Source organism: Procambarus clarkii, chromosome 42, assembly GCF_040958095.1.
Source record: "Procambarus clarkii isolate CNS0578487 chromosome 42, FALCON_Pclarkii_2.0, whole genome shotgun sequence".
NCBI lineage: Eukaryota > Metazoa > Arthropoda > Malacostraca > Decapoda > Cambaridae > Procambarus > Procambarus clarkii.
In genome coordinates this window covers 18,139,292-18,158,988 of record NC_091191.1, presented here as the reverse complement: position 1 = coordinate 18,158,988, position 19,697 = coordinate 18,139,292, and the positions used below count along the sequence as shown (strand labels likewise).

General features: G+C 43.8%; 1 protein-coding gene across 1 annotated transcript in view; it reads right to left on the bottom strand.

Annotated features, from left to right (window-relative positions):
- Positions 1-19,429, bottom strand: part of KLHL18 (Kelch like family member 18) — a 347,445-nt gene extending 328,016 nt beyond the window's left edge. The window contains exon 1 of the mRNA XM_069339925.1: positions 19,241-19,429. Coding sequence (XP_069196026.1) covers positions 19,241-19,396 — 156 coding nt within the window. The 5' untranslated portion in view covers positions 19,397-19,429. The remainder of the gene's footprint in view (positions 1-19,240) is intronic.
- Positions 19,430-19,697: the final 268 nt, after the last annotated feature.

The window sequence follows — 19,697 nt, the reverse complement described above, 5'->3', positions numbered from 1 at the left end:
GTGACAAGTCGCCAATATATGTCATTCTTAAAAAAGACGAATATCTGGCGAAAATGAACATCATACTCTCTGACCAAACTAAGTTCCAAAGGGTAACGAAGGACACTACAGCCGAATTAAAAGCAAAGGTCAACAAACTGATCGAAACTGTGAACGCCAAGAAATCCGGACTCCACCTGCCAAAGATCATTGGGGAATATAAACCTGGATATGCGTATGGAAATGTCAAGACGCACAAGCCTGGAAACCCACTTCGGCCAATCATTAGCCAGATACCCACACCCACGTACAGACTGGCGAAGCGACTCAACGGCCTGCTGACTCCTTATGTTCCTTGCGCCTTCAGCCTGAAGTCTCCAAAGGAATTTGTGGACTTACTGCGGGGCACACGGGCCACAGGGATAAGAGCCTCGTTGGACGTAGAATCGCTGTTTACCAACGTACCTGTGGACGAGACAATCGGAATGATAGCCGACAGAGTGTATCGTGATCCAGCCTGTACTCCTCTTGACATGCCAGAAAGTATTCTGAGGAAACTACTCCAAGCTTGTACTAAAGAGGCACCCTTCTTGAGCCCGGATGGGCACATGTATAAGCAAGTAGATGGGGTCGCCATGGGTTCTCCCCTAGGTGTCCTGTTTGCAAACTTCTACATGAGTACCATCGAGCAAAAAGTCTTAGTCGACATGAACTTGAAACCGGCCATATACTGCAGGTATGTTGACGACATTTTTACACAGGTACCTGATGTCAGACATCTGCAGGAGCTGAAGGAGGCATTTGAGCAGAGTTCCGTGCTGCGTTTCACTTACGAGACGGAAAAGGATGGGAAGCTGCCTTTTCTAGATGTAACAGTCATGGAAAAGGGCGGAGGTTTCCACACTGCAGTCTACACTAAGGAAACAAACATAGGAATGTGCCTAAATGCCAACAGCGACTGCCCTGACAGGTACAAGAGGAGTGTTGTTAACGCATACGTCGACCGTGCTCTCAGCCACAGCTCAGAATGGAAGCAAGTCGACGAAGAACTCTGTAGGGTAAGGCAGGTCCTAGTCAATAACGGCTTCTCCAATGGTTTCATCGAAGACATCATAAGAAGGAAAGTGAAAAGCCATGCAACCTCTGAAGAGACAACTAACACAACACCTATACCCCCTATTAGACTATTTTACAGGAACTTCTTTTCCACAGCTCATAAAACGGAGGAAAGGGTCCTGAAAGATATTGTTAATAGAAACGTTATCCCTACAGACAAAAATCAGAGGATACAACTGACGATTTACTATAAAACCAGAAAAACGGCCAGCCTACTCATGAGAAACTCTCCAGACACAAAACAGAACGCTTTAAAAGAGACTAACGTCGTCTATGCCTTCAAATGCCCACTTGAGGACTGTAAGCTCCAAAAAACCCAGTATATAGGCAAGACAACAACATCTCTTTCTAGGCGTTTAACGATGCATAAGCAACAGGGCTCCATTAAGGAACATATAATCTCTTCCCATAACCAAACCATCGCCAGAGAAATCCTAGTAAACAACACAGAAATCATCGATAGATACAGCGATAGCAGGCGGCTTGACGTTTGCGAGGCACTACACATCAAGAAGTCAACACCAGCAATCAACAGCCAATTATTGCACAACTATATTCTACCCACCTCAAGACTCCGCTCCAATATAGAAGCATCAAGAAATATGGACCAATAGGCTTTCTACAAACACTTCTATTCAATACCCATTGTTTCTGTTCTGTCTTGTGTTGATACTTTTAATACCCTATTAATATCCCCTCTTGTTCTGTCTTGTGTTAATGCCACATCACCCCTCCCACCTCACTCAAATGTAGATATAAAATCAGAGATACGTAAGTTCTAATCAGTTGTGTATTTGTGAAGTCTTTGAAAATGTAATAAGTTTTACGAAACGCGCCCGTGTCGCGTCAGACTAGAAATAAAAATGAATTTTGGAGAAGTGATTTTTGATTTACCTCCAACAGTGAAGCGTAATGTACGAAAGATTGAGAAAATTCGTGTTAGAATTATTAATCTTACTTTTTCGGTCATATTTAATAATATATATATATATATATATATATTTATATTTATATTATATATATATATATATATATATATATATATATATATATATATATATATATTATATATATATATATATATATATATATATATATATATATATATATTATATATATATATATATATATATATATATATATATATATTATATATATATATATATATATATATATATATATATATATATATATATATATATATATATATATATATATATATATATAATATAAATATAAATATATATATATATATATATATATATATATATTATTAAATATGACCGAAAAAGTAAGATTAATAATTCTAACACGAATTTTCTCAATCTTTCGTACATTACGCTTCACTGTTGGAGGTAAATCAAAAATCACTTCTCCAAAATTCATTTTTATTTCTAGTCTGACGCGACACGGGCGCGTTTCGTAAAACTTATTACATTTTCAAAGACTTCACAAATACACAACTGATTAGAACTTACGTATCTCTGATTTTATATCTACATTTGAGTGAGGTGGGAGGGGTGATGTGGCATTAACACAAGACAGAACAAGAGGGGATATTAATAGGGTATTAAAAGTATCAACACAAGACAGAACAGAAACAATGGGTATTGAATAGAAGTGTTTGTAGAAAGCCTATTGGTCCATATTTCTTGATGCTTCTATATTGGAGCGGAGTCTTGAGGTGGGTAGAATATAGTTGTGCAATAATTGGCTGTTGATTGCTGGTGTTGACTTCTTGATGTGTAGTGCCTCGCAAACGTCAAGCCGCCTGCTATCGCTGTATCTATCGATGATTTCTGTGTTGTTTACTAGGATTTCTCTGGCGATGGTTTGGTTATGGGAAGAGATTATATGTTCCTTAATGGAGCCCTGTTGCTTATGCATCGTTAAACGCCTAGAAAGAGATGTTGTTGTCTTGCCTATATACTGGGTTTTTTGGAGCTTACAGTCCCCAAGTGGGCATTTGAAGGCATAGACGACGTTAGTCTCTTTTAAAGCGTTCTGTTTTGTGTCTGGAGAGTTTCTCATGAGTAGGCTGGCCGTTTTTCTGGTTTTATAGTAAATCGTCAGTTGTATCCTCTGATTTTTGTCTGTAGGGATAACGTTTCTATTAACAATATCTTTCAGGACCCTTTCCTCCGTTTTATGAGCTGTGGAAAAGAAGTTCCTGTAAAATAGTCTAATAGGGGGTATAGGTGTTGTGTTAGTAGTCTCTTCAGAGGTTGCATGGCTTTTCACTTTCCTTCTTATGATGTCTTCGATGAAACCATTGGAGAAGCCGTTATTGACTAGGACCTGCCTTACCCTACAGAGTTCTTCGTCGACTTGCTTCCATTCTGAGCTGTGGCTGAGAGTACGGTCGACGTATGCGTTAACAACACTCCTCTTGTACCTGTCAGGGCAGTCGCTGTTGGCATTTAGGCACATTCCTATGTTTGTTTCCTTAGTGTAGACTGCAGTGTGGAAACCTCCGCCCTTTTCCATGACTGTTACATCTAGAAAAGGCAGCTTCCCATCCTTTTCCGTCTCGTAAGTGAAACGCAGCACGGAACTCTGCTCAAATGCCTCCTTCAGCTCCTGCAGATGTCTGACATCAGGTACCTGTGTAAAAATGTCGTCAACATACCTGCAGTATATGGCCGGTTTCAAGTTCATGTCGACTAAGACTTTTTGCTCGATGGTACCCATGTAGAAGTTTGCAAACAGGACACCTAGGGGAGAACCCATGGCGACCCCATCTACTTGCTTATACATGTGCCCATCCGGGCTCAAGAAGGGTGCCTCTTTAGTACAAGCTTGGAGTAGTTTCCTCAGAATACTTTCTGGCATGTCAAGAGGAGTACAGGCTGGATCACGATACACTCTGTCGGCTATCATTCCGATTGTCTCGTCCACAGGTACGTTGGTAAACAGCGATTCTACGTCCAACGAGGCTCTTATCCCTGTGGCCCGTGTGCCCCGCAGTAAGTCCACAAATTCCTTTGGAGACTTCAGGCTGAAGGCGCAAGGAACATAAGGAGTCAGCAGGCCATTGAGTCGCTTCGCCAGTCTGTACGTGGGTGTGGGTATCTGGCTAATGATTGGCCGAAGTGGGTTTCCAGGCTTGTGCGTCTTGACATTTCCATACGCATATCCAGGTTTATATTCCCCAATGATCTTTGGCAGGTGGAGTCCGGATTTCTTGGCGTTCACAGTTTCGATCAGTTTGTTGACCTTTGCTTTTAATTCGGCTGTAGTGTCCTTCGTTACCCTTTGGAACTTAGTTTGGTCAGAGAGTATGATGTTCATTTTCGCCAGATATTCGTCTTTTTTAAGAATGACATATATTGGCGACTTGTCACCTCTCCTGACAACTATCTCCTTGTTCTCACGAAGGCTTTTAGCTGCCGCTTTAAGCTCGGGGGACAGTATGGTGCTTCTGTAGTAGCCTCGATTCTTTCCTCCTTCTGCAATAAGTTCTGCTTGTAGAGTTGGAAATTCTGTTGGACGACATATTCGACCTCGAGACACAAAAGAAGGTCACTACCAAAGATACCTTACAAGCAGAACTTATTGCAGAAGGAGGAAAGAATCGAGACAACTACAGAAGCACCATACTGTCCCCCGAGCTTAAAGCGGCAGCTAAAAGCCTTCGTGAGAACAAGGAGATAGTTGTCAGGAGAGGTGACAAGTCGCCAATATATGTCATTCTTAAAAAAGACGAATATCTGGCGAAAATGAACATCATACTCTCTGACCAAACTAAGTTCCAAAGGGTAACGAAGGACACTACAGCCGAATTAAAAGCAAAGGTCAACAAACTGATCGAAACTGTGAACGCCAAGAAATCCGGACTCCACCTGCCAAAGATCATTGGGGAATATAAACCTGGATATGCGTATGGAAATGTCAAGACGCACAAGCCTGGAAACCCACTTCGGCCAATCATTAGCCAGATACCCACACCCACGTACAGACTGGCGAAGCGACTCAACGGCCTGCTGACTCCTTATGTTCCTTGCGCCTTCAGCCTGAAGTCTCCAAAGGAATTTGTGGACTTACTGCGGGGCACACGGGCCACAGGGATAAGAGCCTCGTTGGACGTAGAATCGCTGTTTACCAACGTACCTGTGGACGAGACAATCGGAATGATAGCCGACAGAGTGTATCGTGATCCAGCCTGTACTCCTCTTGACATGCCAGAAAGTATTCTGAGGAAACTACTCCAAGCTTGTACTAAAGAGGCACCCTTCTTGAGCCCGGATGGGCACATGTATAAGCAAGTAGATGGGGTCGCCATGGGTTCTCCCCTAGGTGTCCTGTTTGCAAACTTCTACATGGGTACCATCGAGCAAAAAGTCTTAGTCGACATGAACTTGAAACCGGCCATATACTGCAGGTATGTTGACGACATTTTTACACAGGTACCTGATGTCAGACATCTGCAGGAGCTGAAGGAGGCATTTGAGCAGAGTTCCGTGCTGCGTTTCACTTACGAGACGGAAAAGGATGGGAAGCTGCCTTTTCTAGATGTAACAGTCATGGAAAAGGGCGGAGGTTTCCACACTGCAGTCTACACTAAGGAAACAAACATAGGAATGTGCCTAAATGCCAACAGCGACTGCCCTGACAGGTACAAGAGGAGTGTTGTTAACGCATACGTCGACCGTGCTCTCAGCCACAGCTCAGAATGGAAGCAAGTCGACGAAGAACTCTGTAGGGTAAGGCAGGTCCTAGTCAATAACGGCTTCTCCAATGGTTTCATCGAAGACATCATAAGAAGGAAAGTGAAAAGCCATGCAACCTCTGAAGAGACAACTAACACAACACCTATACCCCCTATTAGACTATTTTACAGGAACTTCTTTTCCACAGCTCATAAAACGGAGGAAAGGGTCCTGAAAGATATTGTTAATAGAAACGTTATCCCTACAGACAAAAATCAGAGGATACAACTGACGATTTACTATAAAACCAGAAAAACGGCCAGCCTACTCATGAGAAACTCTCCAGACACAAAACAGAACGCTTTAAAAGAGACTAACGTCGTCTATGCCTTCAAATGCCCACTTGGGGACTGTAAGCTCCAAAAAACCCAGTATATAGGCAAGACAACAACATCTCTTTCTAGGCGTTTAACGATGCATAAGCAACAGGGCTCCATTAAGGAACATATAATCTCTTCCCATAACCAAACCATCGCCAGAGAAATCCTAGTAAACAACACAGAAATCATCGATAGATACAGCGATAGCAGGCGGCTTGACGTTTGCGAGGCACTACACATCAAGAAGTCAACACCAGCAATCAACAGCCAATTATTGCACAACTATATTCTACCCACCTCAAGACTCCGCTCCAATATAGAAGCATCAAGAAATATGGACCAATAGGCTTTCTACAAACACTTCTATTCAATACCCATTGTTTCTGTTCTGTCTTGTGTTGATACTTTTAATACCCTATTAATATCCCCTCTTGTTCTGTCTTGTGTTAATGCCACATCACCCCTCCCACCTCACTCAAATGTAGATATAAAATCAGAGATACGTAAGTTCTAATCAGTTGTGTATTTGTGAAGTCTTTGAAAATGTAATAAGTTTTACGAAACGCGCCCGTGTCGCGTCAGACTAGAAATAAAAATGAATTTTGGAGAAGTGATTTTTGATTTACCTCCAACAGTGAAGCGTAATGTACGAAAGATTGAGAAAATTCGTGTTAGAATTATTAATCTTACTTTTTCGGTCATATTTAATAATATATATATATATATATATATTTATATTTATATTATATATATATATATATATATATATATATATATATATATATATATATATATATATATATATATATATATATATATATATATATATTATATATATATATATATATATATATATATATATATATATATATATATATATATATATATATATATATATATATATATATATATATATATATGTATTGGAGAGGATCAAAACATTCCCTCTAATGCGTTATGCGTGGTTTCCTCCGAGGCTATGGGTCCCCCTTCTTCCAGCTAGAGGTGGTACTCCCTTCCCATTGTGTATATGTATATATATGTATGTATATATATGTATGTATGTATGTATGTATGTATGTATGTATATGTGTGTGTGTGTATATATATATATATATATATATATATATATATATATATATATATATATATATATATATATATATATATATATATATATATATATATGTTTTGCTCACCATAACTAACCATTAAGTTGGTATTGTAAGTCAAAATGCAAGAGTGACCACTACACACCAGCCAGCCACTCGCTGCCACTCCCTCCTTCAACAACATCTCACTCGCCCTCATTCTCCTCCCACAATACTGTTTTTGCATTTATTCACTATACACAGACATTATATATAAGTATTTACATGTTTTGTTCACCATAACTGTACATCTAAGCTTGTATGGTAAGTAAAGGCAATAAGACATAGCTACTCACACAGACAGCTGGTAGCGGCTGCCCTCAGGGCCAGACGAAGTAATATTTCTCCTCCAACAATATTGTTTGTGGTGTTATTACGCTATATACACACATTTATATAAATAAAAATGGAAATGTTCATTTGTTCAAAATCGCTAATCTCCGAAAGTTCTTCACCAATTGCTTTGAAATTTTCACACAATGTTCCATTCGCATCCGAGCGGGTTTTTATATACATACTATATCGATATCACACCTGTGACGGGGGAAAAAAACATGCTTTTTATGAAAAACTGTGTTTTTCATGTGAGGGAAATCTTCGAAACCTCTTTACCGATTGCTTTGAAATTTTGACACAACGTTGCATTGGAATAGGCAAGCATTTTTATATACCTACTATATACATGCCTCTCCTGTGACATGGAAAAAATGCTTTTTTTTTTAAAAACAGCACCATCTGTAGGATGTAGGAGCAACACATGCTTTGATCTTCAAAAGTTCTTCACTGATTGCTTTGAAATTTTGACACAACGTTCCATTCGAATACGTGCGTACTTTTATATACCCACTATTTACATGCCACACCTGTGACAGATAAAAACATGCTTCTTTTAAAAAACAGCACCATCTGTTGCGCGTAAGACCAACACAAGCTATACAAAATATGTTACGATTCCATTACAATGTTTCTGATTGCATTGATAAATTGAATTTTCATAGATTTTGATTTATTTTCATTTTGATTTAATTATTTTGTGTGACTTTGCGTTGGAGTTGAGCTGTGTTGTTTACCATACCGTTCATTTCGTGGGTATAGTTTATTTGTTTCTTTTTTATTGTATTTCTTTTCGTTTTTTTTTTTAACTGTTCTTATTATTTTTCAGTACAATTGGAGGTGAAATTGAGCGGTGTCGATTGATCTGCGTTTGAATTGAAATATTTCCTTAGTATTTTTTGTTTTTGTTTTGAAAACAAGAAAATGGACAACACGTTTATTTCACAGCTGCAAATGTGCAACAAACAGCTATGAATTCACCGGCTACAGCATTAACTGCTTTCTTCACGTTATGTCAAAATGACGTGTTTGCGAAAACAATGCTGTATTCGGAAGTGCCTACGTATTACACATGGAATGCCAGTAGAAAATCATTTAAACGACACAAACGAGGAGAGCGAGTCGACGGACACTCTGGCATATTCAAATAAACTATGATAGGTAGACTGTACACTGTGCATCCTAATCAGGATGAATGCTTCTTCACATGCTGCTGGTAAATGTGCCCGGTCCAACGTCTTTCCAGCAATTGAGATTTGTCAACGCCGTCAATTGAGATTTGTCCAGTGGCCTGATTTGTCAACATGCCACTTCCCGTAGTGCATGTCAAGCTCTGAATTTATTGGACAACGATCAGGATTGGGATGTATACATTAATGACGCGTCCAACACATCACATCCAAATAAAATTCGTGCATTGTTTGCAATCATATTGACCTCCGGCTCTCCGTTATCTCCAACAGAGTTATGGGATAATTATAAATTGCACATGGCTGAAGATATTATCCGTCGAATACGCAAAGAAAATTCAAATATGAACATGGATTTTACAGCAAAATTCTTCAGCGAAGCCTTGATAATGATTGAAGACTTGTGTTTAGAAATCGCGAACAAAGTTTTCAATCAATTGGAAATGCCATCGTCGAATCAATCTGCTGCTGCTTCGTTCGATGTAGAATTGCGTTGTGAACAAAATTACAACACGGGTGATCTGTTGTCGTATGTTTAATCAAATATTCCTAGGCTAACACTTGAGCGAAATGACATTAACAATCAAATAATTCAAACTGTCAATGTCGGGCTTGGAGAAATCTTAGATGCGCCAGGAGGAACTGGTAAAACTTCCTAATTAGATTGATTCTGGCAGCATTTATGGCATAACCTTAGCTCTTGTAATGTCCGGAATTGCTGCGACACTGCTACCAGGTTGAAGAACTGCTACTTCGACTTAGAAATCGCCATTGAACATGCAATTCATTGATACTCTCACGTGCAACATTTCCAATGCATCCAGCATGGGAAAAGTATTGCAGAAATGCAAACTTATTGTTTGGGATGAATGCACAATGCGCCACAAAAAATCGTTCGAGGCTCTTGATCGATCATTGCAAGATTTGCATTGAAACATCAGACAATTTGGGAACGCATTAATATTGCTTGCAGGAGATTTCAGGCAAACATTACCTGTAATTCCTCGATCGACACCAGGGGACGAAATAAATGCTTGCCTGAAATACTCTACTTTGTGGCGCCACGTAAAGACATTTAAATTAACTACAAGCACGCGTGTAGTTATGTAGCTACTGCAAAACAATCCATCAGCTGAGATATTCTCACATAAATTTCTAGAAATTGGGAACATAAACGGTCCGGTTGATCTGACCTCAGGACGAATTTAATTGCTTCATAACTTCTGCAATTTAGTGACGTTAAAAGAAGAATTGGTTGAAAAAGTATTTCCCAATATTGAAACCAATTATAAGAATCATGATTGGCTGAGTGAACGAGCTATTCTTGTGGCCAAGAACAAAACGTTTACGACCTTAACATTATTATTCAGTCTAACATTCAAAGCGGGGCAGTCAATATTCAAGTCCGTCGACACTGTTGTGGAAGTAGATGAAGCAGTTAATTATCCAACAGGACTTTTTAATTCACTCAATCTGCCAGGGATACCATCACACGTCCGGCAATTGAAAATCGGCATGCCAATTATCATGTTGCGAAATATCAATCAGCCAAAACTTTGCAATGCCACGTGCCTTGCAGTAAAAAAATTAATCAGCGACATCGTAGAAGCAACAATCTGACAGGACCTTTCAAAGGGGAAGATGTACTCATTCCTTGCATTCCTATGATTCCAACATTCATTCCTCGCATTCCAATGATTCCAACAGATATGCCATTTCAATTTAAGAGATTGTAATTTCCAATTCGATTGGTGTTTGCAATCACCGTCAACAAAGCTCAGGGCCAATCTTTAGAATTATGCAGTTTATATCTAGACACGGATTGCTTCTCACGTGGACAATTATATGTTGAGTGTTCTAGAGTCGGTAAACCAGACAATCTCTATATCTCTACAGACAACGGAACAACAAAAAATATTGTATACCCAGAAGCATTGTAAAATTAAACATACTAGAAACGTGCGCATTCTCTTTTCTTTCTTTCCATTTAACCAGACTGAGCCACAGCAACGCATGGCAGGTACTGCTAGTTATATATAAGTATCTACCCGTTTTATTCACCATACCTGTACAAATAAGCTAGTATGGTGCTCAAGGACCATAATGGCCACCAGTAAACAACATGACAAGTCGTGCAGACGACGCACCTCCCTCACCAAAATGGTGGCTCCCAACCTACTCCTATTGCTGTTATTACAGTATCCACTCAATTTAACGGCCTCTTTTATACCGATCTGCCGGTAATAACGACCGGTTTGGGAGATCGGTATCTGGTGCCTTGTATACTGGTCTGGTGGTCGATATTACTGACAGTCAGTATTGGGTTTGTTTTGGCATCGGCAGCCCCTCACACGGCGACCAGGCCACCGACCTCGATCATCCAGAATCGTATATTAAATCTTAACTTTCTTTTAAAATGATTCACTTTTATGAAGAAAATTCTAAATTATTATTAATAAAATATTTTAAAACAATTGTTATTAAGCAAAATTCTTTGTTTTCTTATTAAATACCTTTTATAGTATAGGCAATAGGTATTTTTTTTCCCACGGACCTAGAATGTACTGTGCCTGGGCCATGTGACCGCATTGTTTACTGTGAACTCGCGCAGCTACCTTGAGGTTACCTTGAGGTGCTTCTGGGGCTTAGCATCCCCGCGGCACGGTCGTCGACCAGGACTCCTGGTTGCTGGACTGATCAACCAGGCTGTTGGACGCTAAGAGCTGAGAGCAACGTCTCAAAATATTAGCCAGAGAAAATCAGATTCAGACAAAAATAGATAAATTCATGATTTCAACAGTTCGTGAAAGCACCCGCTGGGAATTCAACAAGTCATGCAGCATCCGCTGGCAACGAGTGCCCTACAAGCCATGCTGCACCCGCCGATGCTGAATTCCCATCAACAAGTCGTGCAGCCTCCGCCGGCAACGAATGCTCTGCAAGCTATGCTGCACCTGCCGATACTGAATTCCTATCAACAAGTCGTGCAGCCTCCGCCGGCAACGAATGCTCTGCAAGCTATGCTGCACCCACCGATGCTGAATTCCCATCAACAAGTCGTGCAGCCTCCGCTGGTAACGAATGCTCTGCAAGCTATGCTGCACCCGCCGATGCTGAATTCCCATCGACAAGTCATGGAGCATCCGCAGGCAACGAATGCTCTGCAAGCCATGCTGCACCCACCGATGCTGAATTCCCATCAAAAGTCGTGCAGCCTCCATTAACGATATAAAATATGATTGAAAGGCATATAAATTAGTGTAAAAAGTGTTGATAGAATACAGTATTGTAAGTGTTAATGATTATTCAAGCCTTGACAAAAAGATACTGTACAGTGTAAATATACAGTAGAAATAATTTTCAATTGTGAATTAGAATTAGAACTCATGTGAATTAGTAGTAAGGCTAGCTGTTGTGTGAAGTGAATGCCTGAAAATAAGTGTACATACTGTATGTACCCTGTATACAGTCCTGAACAATATAAAACAAGCGCTGCAGAGGATGACATAATCTTCACAGCTCCGTAATCTTCAGCTTCATTAAAAGTAAGTCAATTTACCAATTTTATTATAGTATTACAACATATTAATTGTTTTTTTCAACAAAAGCTACATATTAATCTCTACAAATGTATATTCTATCATTAGCAGAGAAAAGGTGAGCTCAAAATATTTCGTCTTGGCTAGCTCTCAGTGACAAGGCTCGATCGCCATCGAATGGCCTTCCCGCCACAGCCTGTGTCATAACATTAAAAATACATTACCTGCACTGTTCAGGGTAAAACAAAACACATCTCTAAAATTTTACTGAGAAAATATAAACAATCACTGATTGATACATGAAATATTTTGCAATACAAATGAATGAACCTATTTTTTCCCACCCATCTGGACTTGATCAGACCATGTTCATACATCCATGCAGCAGCCACCAGCTGACTTAATCATCAGCATGGCACTAAATTGGAATGCAATTACACAATGAACTTTATTTAATTTTAGTTATACAGTATAAAATATATCCTACCTGAATTTACTTGAAAAATTACCCGACCAGACTTAACTTTGGAAATAACGGAGCTCCGGAAATAACGACCAGGGCACAGCCTCATGTAGGCCGTTAAATTGAGTGGATACTACTCTATACACACGTTATATATATATACAAGTATCTACATTTGTGTTCACCATAGCGAACCACTAAGCTGGTATGGTGAGTGCAGTCAATAAAGGTGGCCACACACAGTCAGAAGATGACGCCACCACCCTCCCTCCCACAGCATTACTTCTCCCTCCATGGAGCACAGTGCTAAATATCACCACAATCCTGCTATTATCAGAATCCTGGTCAGTTTTATCACAGTCAGGGGTCTTCTGTAATACTATCATCGCTGTATCCACTCAATTTAACAGCCTATATGGGGCTGTACCCTGGTCGTTATTTCCGGAGCTCTGGTATTTCCGAAGTTAAGTCGGGTCGGGTAATTTTTCAAGTAACATTCAGGTAAGACATATTTTATACTGTATAACTAAAATTAAATAAAGTTCATTGTGTAATTGCGTTCCAATTTAGTACCACACCGACAATTAAGCCAGCTGTTGGCTGCTGCATGGATGATGTGTGGACACGCTCTGATCAAGTCCAGATGGGTGGGGAAAAAATTGGTTCATTCCTTTGTATTGCAAAATATTTCATGTATCAATCAGTGATTGTTAATATTTTCTCAATAAAATTTTAGAGATGTGTTTTGTTTTACCCTGAACAGTGCAGGTAATGTATTTTTAATGTTATGACACGGGCTGTGGCGGCCATACCATACAATGGCGATCGAGTCTTGTCACTAACTGAGAGCTAGCCAAGACAAAATATTTTGAGTTCACCTTTTCTCTGCTAAGGATAGAATATACATTTGCAGAGACTAATATGTAGCTTTTGTTGATAATAGCTTTTGTTGAAAAAAAACAATTAATATGTTGTAATACTATAAATAATAAAATTGGTAAATTGACTTACTTTTAATTAAATTAATGAAGCTGAAGATTACGAAGCTGTGAATATTACGTCATCCTCTGCAGCGCTTGTTTTATATTGTTCAGGACTGTATACAGGGTACATACAGTATGTACACTTATTTTCAGGCACTCACTTCACACAACAGCTAGCCTTACTACTAACTCACGTGAGTTCTAATTCTAATTCACAATTGAAAATTATTTCTACTGTATATTTACACTGTACAGTATCTTTTTGTCAAGGCTTTAATAACCATTAACACTTACAATACTGTATTCTATCAACACTTTTTACACTAATTTATATGCCTTTCAATCATATTTTATATCATTAGCGGAGGCTGCACGACTTGTTGATGGGAATTCAGCATCGGCGGGTGCAGCATGGTTTGTAGGGCATTCGTTGCCGGCGGATGCTCCACAACTTGTTGATGGGAATTCAGCATCGGCGGTTGCAGCATAGCTTGCAGAGCATTCGTTGCCGCCGGATGCTCCATGACTTGTTGATGGGAATTCAGTTAATTCAGAATTAAACACGGTCATCACTGGGTGGGTAGGCAGGATACACTGGTAAACAATCGCACCACGCCACAGCACCACACGCTTGTTCGACCCAAACACTTATCAGACATCGTATTCCAAGGAAAACATTGTACAGTACACCAATTCAATTTTTACAATGATGAAGGACAGAAGAAAATGTATATATGCTAGTTAGCATTGTAAATATGTGGCCACGTCTGTGGTAGAAAATAATAAATAAAAAAAAAAAAAAAAACTAACGTTGTATAAATAAACATGAGTGGAACTTGACTCAGGACTGCAAAAGTGAGTCGTGTTGATGGTGGTAGTGAAGTGTTGTTGTGCTATGTAAAGTGTGTGGTTTAGTCAAGTTTGTGAGTTGAAGTATGTTTGGGAGTTTGTCACAATTCAGAAAAGGTTAGGATAGATTAGAGTAGGGTAGGTTAGATTATGTTAAGTAATATGTGGTTAGTGTGTATAAGGTTATGTTAGGTTGGGGTAGGTTAGTATAAGATGGGTTATGTTAGGTTGGGGTAGGTTAGTATAAGATGGGTTATGTTAGGTTGTCGTATTGCCGATCTTTACGTCTGGGATGTAATTGCATTTGTCTTCTTTGACGTGCCAATAGTACAGCATGTTCAATATATGGGGTTCTGGGAGTTCTTCTACTCCCCAAACCTTCCCGAGGTTAGGCTTGACTTGTGAGAGTTTGGTCCACCAGGCTGTTGCTTGGAGTGGCCCGCATATCCACCACAGCCCGGTTGGTCCGGCACTCCTTGAAGAAAACTATCTAATTTTCGCCTGAAGATGTCCACGGTTGTTCCAGCAATATTTTTTATGCTAGCTGGGAGGATGTTGAACAATCATGGACCTCTGATGTTTATACAGTGTTCTCTGATTGTGCCTATGGCACCCCTGCTCTTCACTGGTTCTATTCTGCATTTTTTTTCATATCGTTCACTCCAGTATGTTGTTATTTTACTGTGTAGATTTGGGACCTGGCCCTCCAGTATCTTCCACATGTATATTATTTGATATATCTCTCCACCTTTCTAGTGAGTACATTTGGAGAGCTTTGAGACGATCACAATAATTTAGGTGGTTTATGTGGTTTTTCAGTCAAAGTGCCAGTGGTCGCAGGGAGGTTTGTACAGCTGGGGATTTCTTACTCTTAGTGGTTTGTGGCAAGTCAGCCTGGGAAGTGACTTGGGTAAGGCATGCTAAGTAGTTATTTAGGAGTTTGTCCAGCATCAGTTCAAACATTTTGTATACAGCAATGGTAGATGCGTTAGGTCGCATGCCATTGTCTGTAGATGTGGATGGGGTGTGTGTTGGGTCAGCTTAGGGAATGGGTTGGATTACTTGTGTAAAGAATTTAGTTAAGAGTTGGTCTAGTGTCTTTTCTAGTGCATTTTCAATGAAAGGACAAGAGTTTCAACAAGATCTGAAATAAGTAGTACATTTTGTGGGAAAGTATTGGACTCTGGGGATGCAGGATGGTCAGTGACAGACGTACCTGGTACATGCAAAGATCATGGATGAGAATGTGGTAGTGATGGATGAGGGACTGAGTTAGGTTGTTTCAGTGCACTACTGTATTGCAGGTTGTTGATGGGGAGAGCCTTAGTTTTTGCTGCTATGTATGAAGGACATTGTTTGAATGTAATGTCATGATCGCCACCACAGTCTGAACAGGTAAGCACATCTGATGCACAGGCTTGTATGTAATGGGAACTACAGCATTTCCCACATTTACTGTCTTCAATGCAGCCTTCTGAGGTATAGTTAAATCCTTTACATCTAAAGCATTTTATGTGGGAAACATACCATGTACCCATCCCATGTGTGGGTACATGGTATGTACACTTCTAGTTTATGGAGTAAGCCATGAATCCAAACCTGCTTACCTAAATTATCATTAAAATCCTGACAGGCCATGAACACATGAATGGGCAATTTGTGCAGAGACCTTCCCTGATAAGAGCATTAAAACGGATGGTTATCTGGTAAATTATTCTATTGTAATGACAGGAGCAAGTATTAAACAATAATATAACAGCATAATATACTAGAGAAGGTGTAAGTGAGAGTTTTTGAGTGGCATGTGTGCAGGTGGGTGAGGGTGGATGTGTGTGGGGATGAGGATGGGAGGGGCATGTGTGCGGGTGGGTGAGGGTGAATGTGTGTGGGGATGAGGACGGGAGGGGCATGTGGGGATGAGGACGGGAGGGGCATGTGGGGATGAGGACGGGAGGGGCATGTGTGGGTGAGGGCGGGCGGGTGTGTGGGGGCGGGTGTGAGCAGGCAGGCGTGTGTGGGTGAGGGCAGGAAGGCATGTGTGGGTTAGAGCAGGCGTGTGGGTGGGTGAGGGCAAGCAAGCATGTACTCACCTAATTGTGTTTGCGGGGGTTGAGCTCTGGCTCTTTGGTCACGCCTCTCAACTGTCAATCAACAGGTGTACAGATTCCTGAGCCTATTGGGCTCTATCATATGCATATATGAAACTGTGAATGGAGTCTGCCTCCACCACATCACTACTTAATGCATTCCATTTGTTAACTACCCTGACACTGAAAAAATTCTTTCTAACGTCTCTGTGGCTCATTTGGGTACTAAGTTTCCACCTGTGCCCCCTTGTTCGTGTCCCACCCGTGCTGAAGAGTTTGTCTTTGTCCACCCCTGTCATTTCCCCTGAGAATTTTGTAGGTGGTTATCATGTCTCCCCTTACTCTACTGTTTTCCAGGGTGAGAACGGGCATGTGGGCGAGAGCATGCGTGTGGGTGAGAGTGGGTGTGTGGGTGAGAGCGGGTATGTGGGTGAGAGCAGGCGTGTGGGTGAGAGTGGGCGTGTGGGTGAGAGCGGGCGTGTGGGTGAGAGCAGGTGTGTGGGTGGGTAGGTAGGTGAGGGGGGGCATGTGGGTGGGTGAGAGCGGGCGTGTGGGTGGGTGAGAGCGGGCGTGTGGGTGGGTGAGAACGGGTGTGTGAGGACGGGGAGGCATGTGTGGGTGAGGGTAGGTAGGTGGGTGAGGGCGGGCGTGTGGGGATGGGTGAGGGCAGGCAGGCGTGTGGGGGTGAGGGTGGGCATATGGGTGAGTGGGTGAGAGCGGGTGTGTGGGTGGGTGAGAGCGGGCATGTGGGTGGGTGGGTGAGAGCGGGCATGTGGGTGGGTGGGTGAGAGCGGGCGTGTGGGTGGTTGAGAGCGGGCGTGTAGGTGGGTGAGGGCAGGCAGGCGTCTGTGGGTGGGTGAGGGCAGGCAGGCGTGTGTGGGTGGGTGAGGGCGGGGAGGCGTGGGCGGGTGTGTGCGTGAGGGCGGGCATGTGGGTGGGTGGGTGAGGGCGGGGAGGCGTGTGGGTGGGTGAGGGCGGGTGTGTGGGTGAGGGCGGGCGTGTGGGTGAGGGCGGGCGTGTGGGTGAGGGCGGGCGTGTGGGTGAGGGTGGGCGTGTGGGGTGAGGGTGGGTGTGTGGGTGAGGGCGGGCGTGTGGGTGAGGGCGGGCGTGTGGGTGAGGGCGGGCGTGTGGGTGAGGGCGGGCGTGTGGGTGAGGGCGGGCGTGTGGGTGAGGGCGGTTGTGTGGGTGGGTGGGTGAGAGCGGGCATGTGGGTGAGGGCGGGTGTATGGGTGGGTGAGGGCGGGCGTGTGAGTGGGTGGGTGAGAGCGGGCGTGTGGGTGAGGGTGGGTGTGTGGGTGTATGGGTGGGTGAGGGCGGGCGTGTGGGTGGGTGGGTGAGGGCGGGCGTGTGGGTTGGTGGGTGAGAGCGGGCGTGTGGGTGAGGGCTGGCGTGTGGGTGTATGGGTGGGTGAGGGCGGGCGTGTTGGTGGGTGAGGGTGGGTGGGTGAAGGCGGGCGTGAGGGTGGGTGGGTGAGGGCGGGCGGGTGGGTGGGTGGGTGAGGGCGGGCGGGTGGGTGGGTGGGTGAGGGCGTGTGGGTGGGTGAGAGCGGGCGTGTGGGTGGGTGAGGGCGGGCGTGTGGGTGGGTGAGGGCGGGTGTGTGGGTGGGTGAGGGCGGGCGTGTGGGTGGGTGAGGGCGGGCGTGTGGGTGAGGGCTGGCGTGTGGGTGTATGGGTGGGTGAGGGCGGGCGTGTTGGTGGGTGAGGGTGGGTGGGTGAAGGCGGGCGTGAGGGTGGGTGGGTGAGGGCGGGCATGTGGGTGGGTGAGGGCGGGCGTGTGGGCGGGCGTGTAGGTGTATGGGTGGGTGAGGGCGGGCGTGTTGGTGGGTGAGGGTGGGTGGGTGAGGGCGGGAGGGTGGGTGGGTGAGGGTGGGTGGGTGAGGGCGGGAGGGTGGGTGGGTGAGGGCGGGTGTGTGTGTGGGTGGGTGAGGGCGGACGTGTGGGCGTGTGGGTGGGTGAGGGCAGGCGTGTGGGTGGGTGAGGGCGGGCGTGTGGGTGAGGGCGAGCGTGTGGGTGGGTGAGGGCGGGCGTGTGGGTGGGTGAGGGCGGGCGTGTGGGTGGGTGAGGGCGGGCGTGTGGGTGGGTGAGGGCGGGCGTGTGGGTGGGTGGGTGGGTGAGGGTGGGTGGGTGGGTGAAGGCGGGCGTGTGGGTGAGGGCGGGCGTGTGGGTGGGTGAGGGCGGGCGTGTGGGTGAAGGCGGGCGTGTGGGTGGGTAAGGGCGGGCGTGTGGGTGAAGGCGGGCATGTGGGTGGGTGAGGGCGGGCGGGTGGGTGAGGGCGTGTTGGTGGGTGAGGGCGGGCGTGTGGGTGTATGGGTGGGTGAGGGCGGGCGTGTTGGTGGGTGAGGGTGGGTGGGTGAGGGCGGGCGTGTGGGTGAGGGCGTGTTGGTGGGTGAGGGCGGGCGTGTGGGTGTATGGGTGGGTGAGGGCGGGCGTGTGGGTGGGTGAGGGCGGGCGTGTGGGGCAGGAGCTGGCCAGCCAGGTGACAACATGAGGTAGGACCTACCACTGGGCACCACTAGTCTTACCTTCAGTGTCACGTCACACAGCTTCCCCTTCCTCCTGATGTCTTCCATGACTTGGAAGCCTCCCATTGGAAGGTCATCTTGGTTAAATATAGTAAAGTCGTCGCTTTCCACAATGTTCTCTATTTCCAGTTCAAATTTGGCGTGTTCCTCCTCCATGGTCGCCTGACACAATGGCCACACCTGCTGTTTATAAACAAACGCCCGCAGGATACACGCTCGTCGCTCTCCACCACCATGCTTTACACCAATCACATTCCCACTTGGCGCACGCTTGCTTCTCATTGGTCACCTCGTCAGCTGGGCTCTTGTTGTCGACTACTTGTCAAAGGAGTAACTTATGAGACTGGAGGAAGTTTTTTTACAGTTTTGTTTTTAATAACGACCACAGCTAGAGCAAAATATATATATAGTTACCTACTCTTCCCAGATATATATGCATACATATTTATTTCTGTAT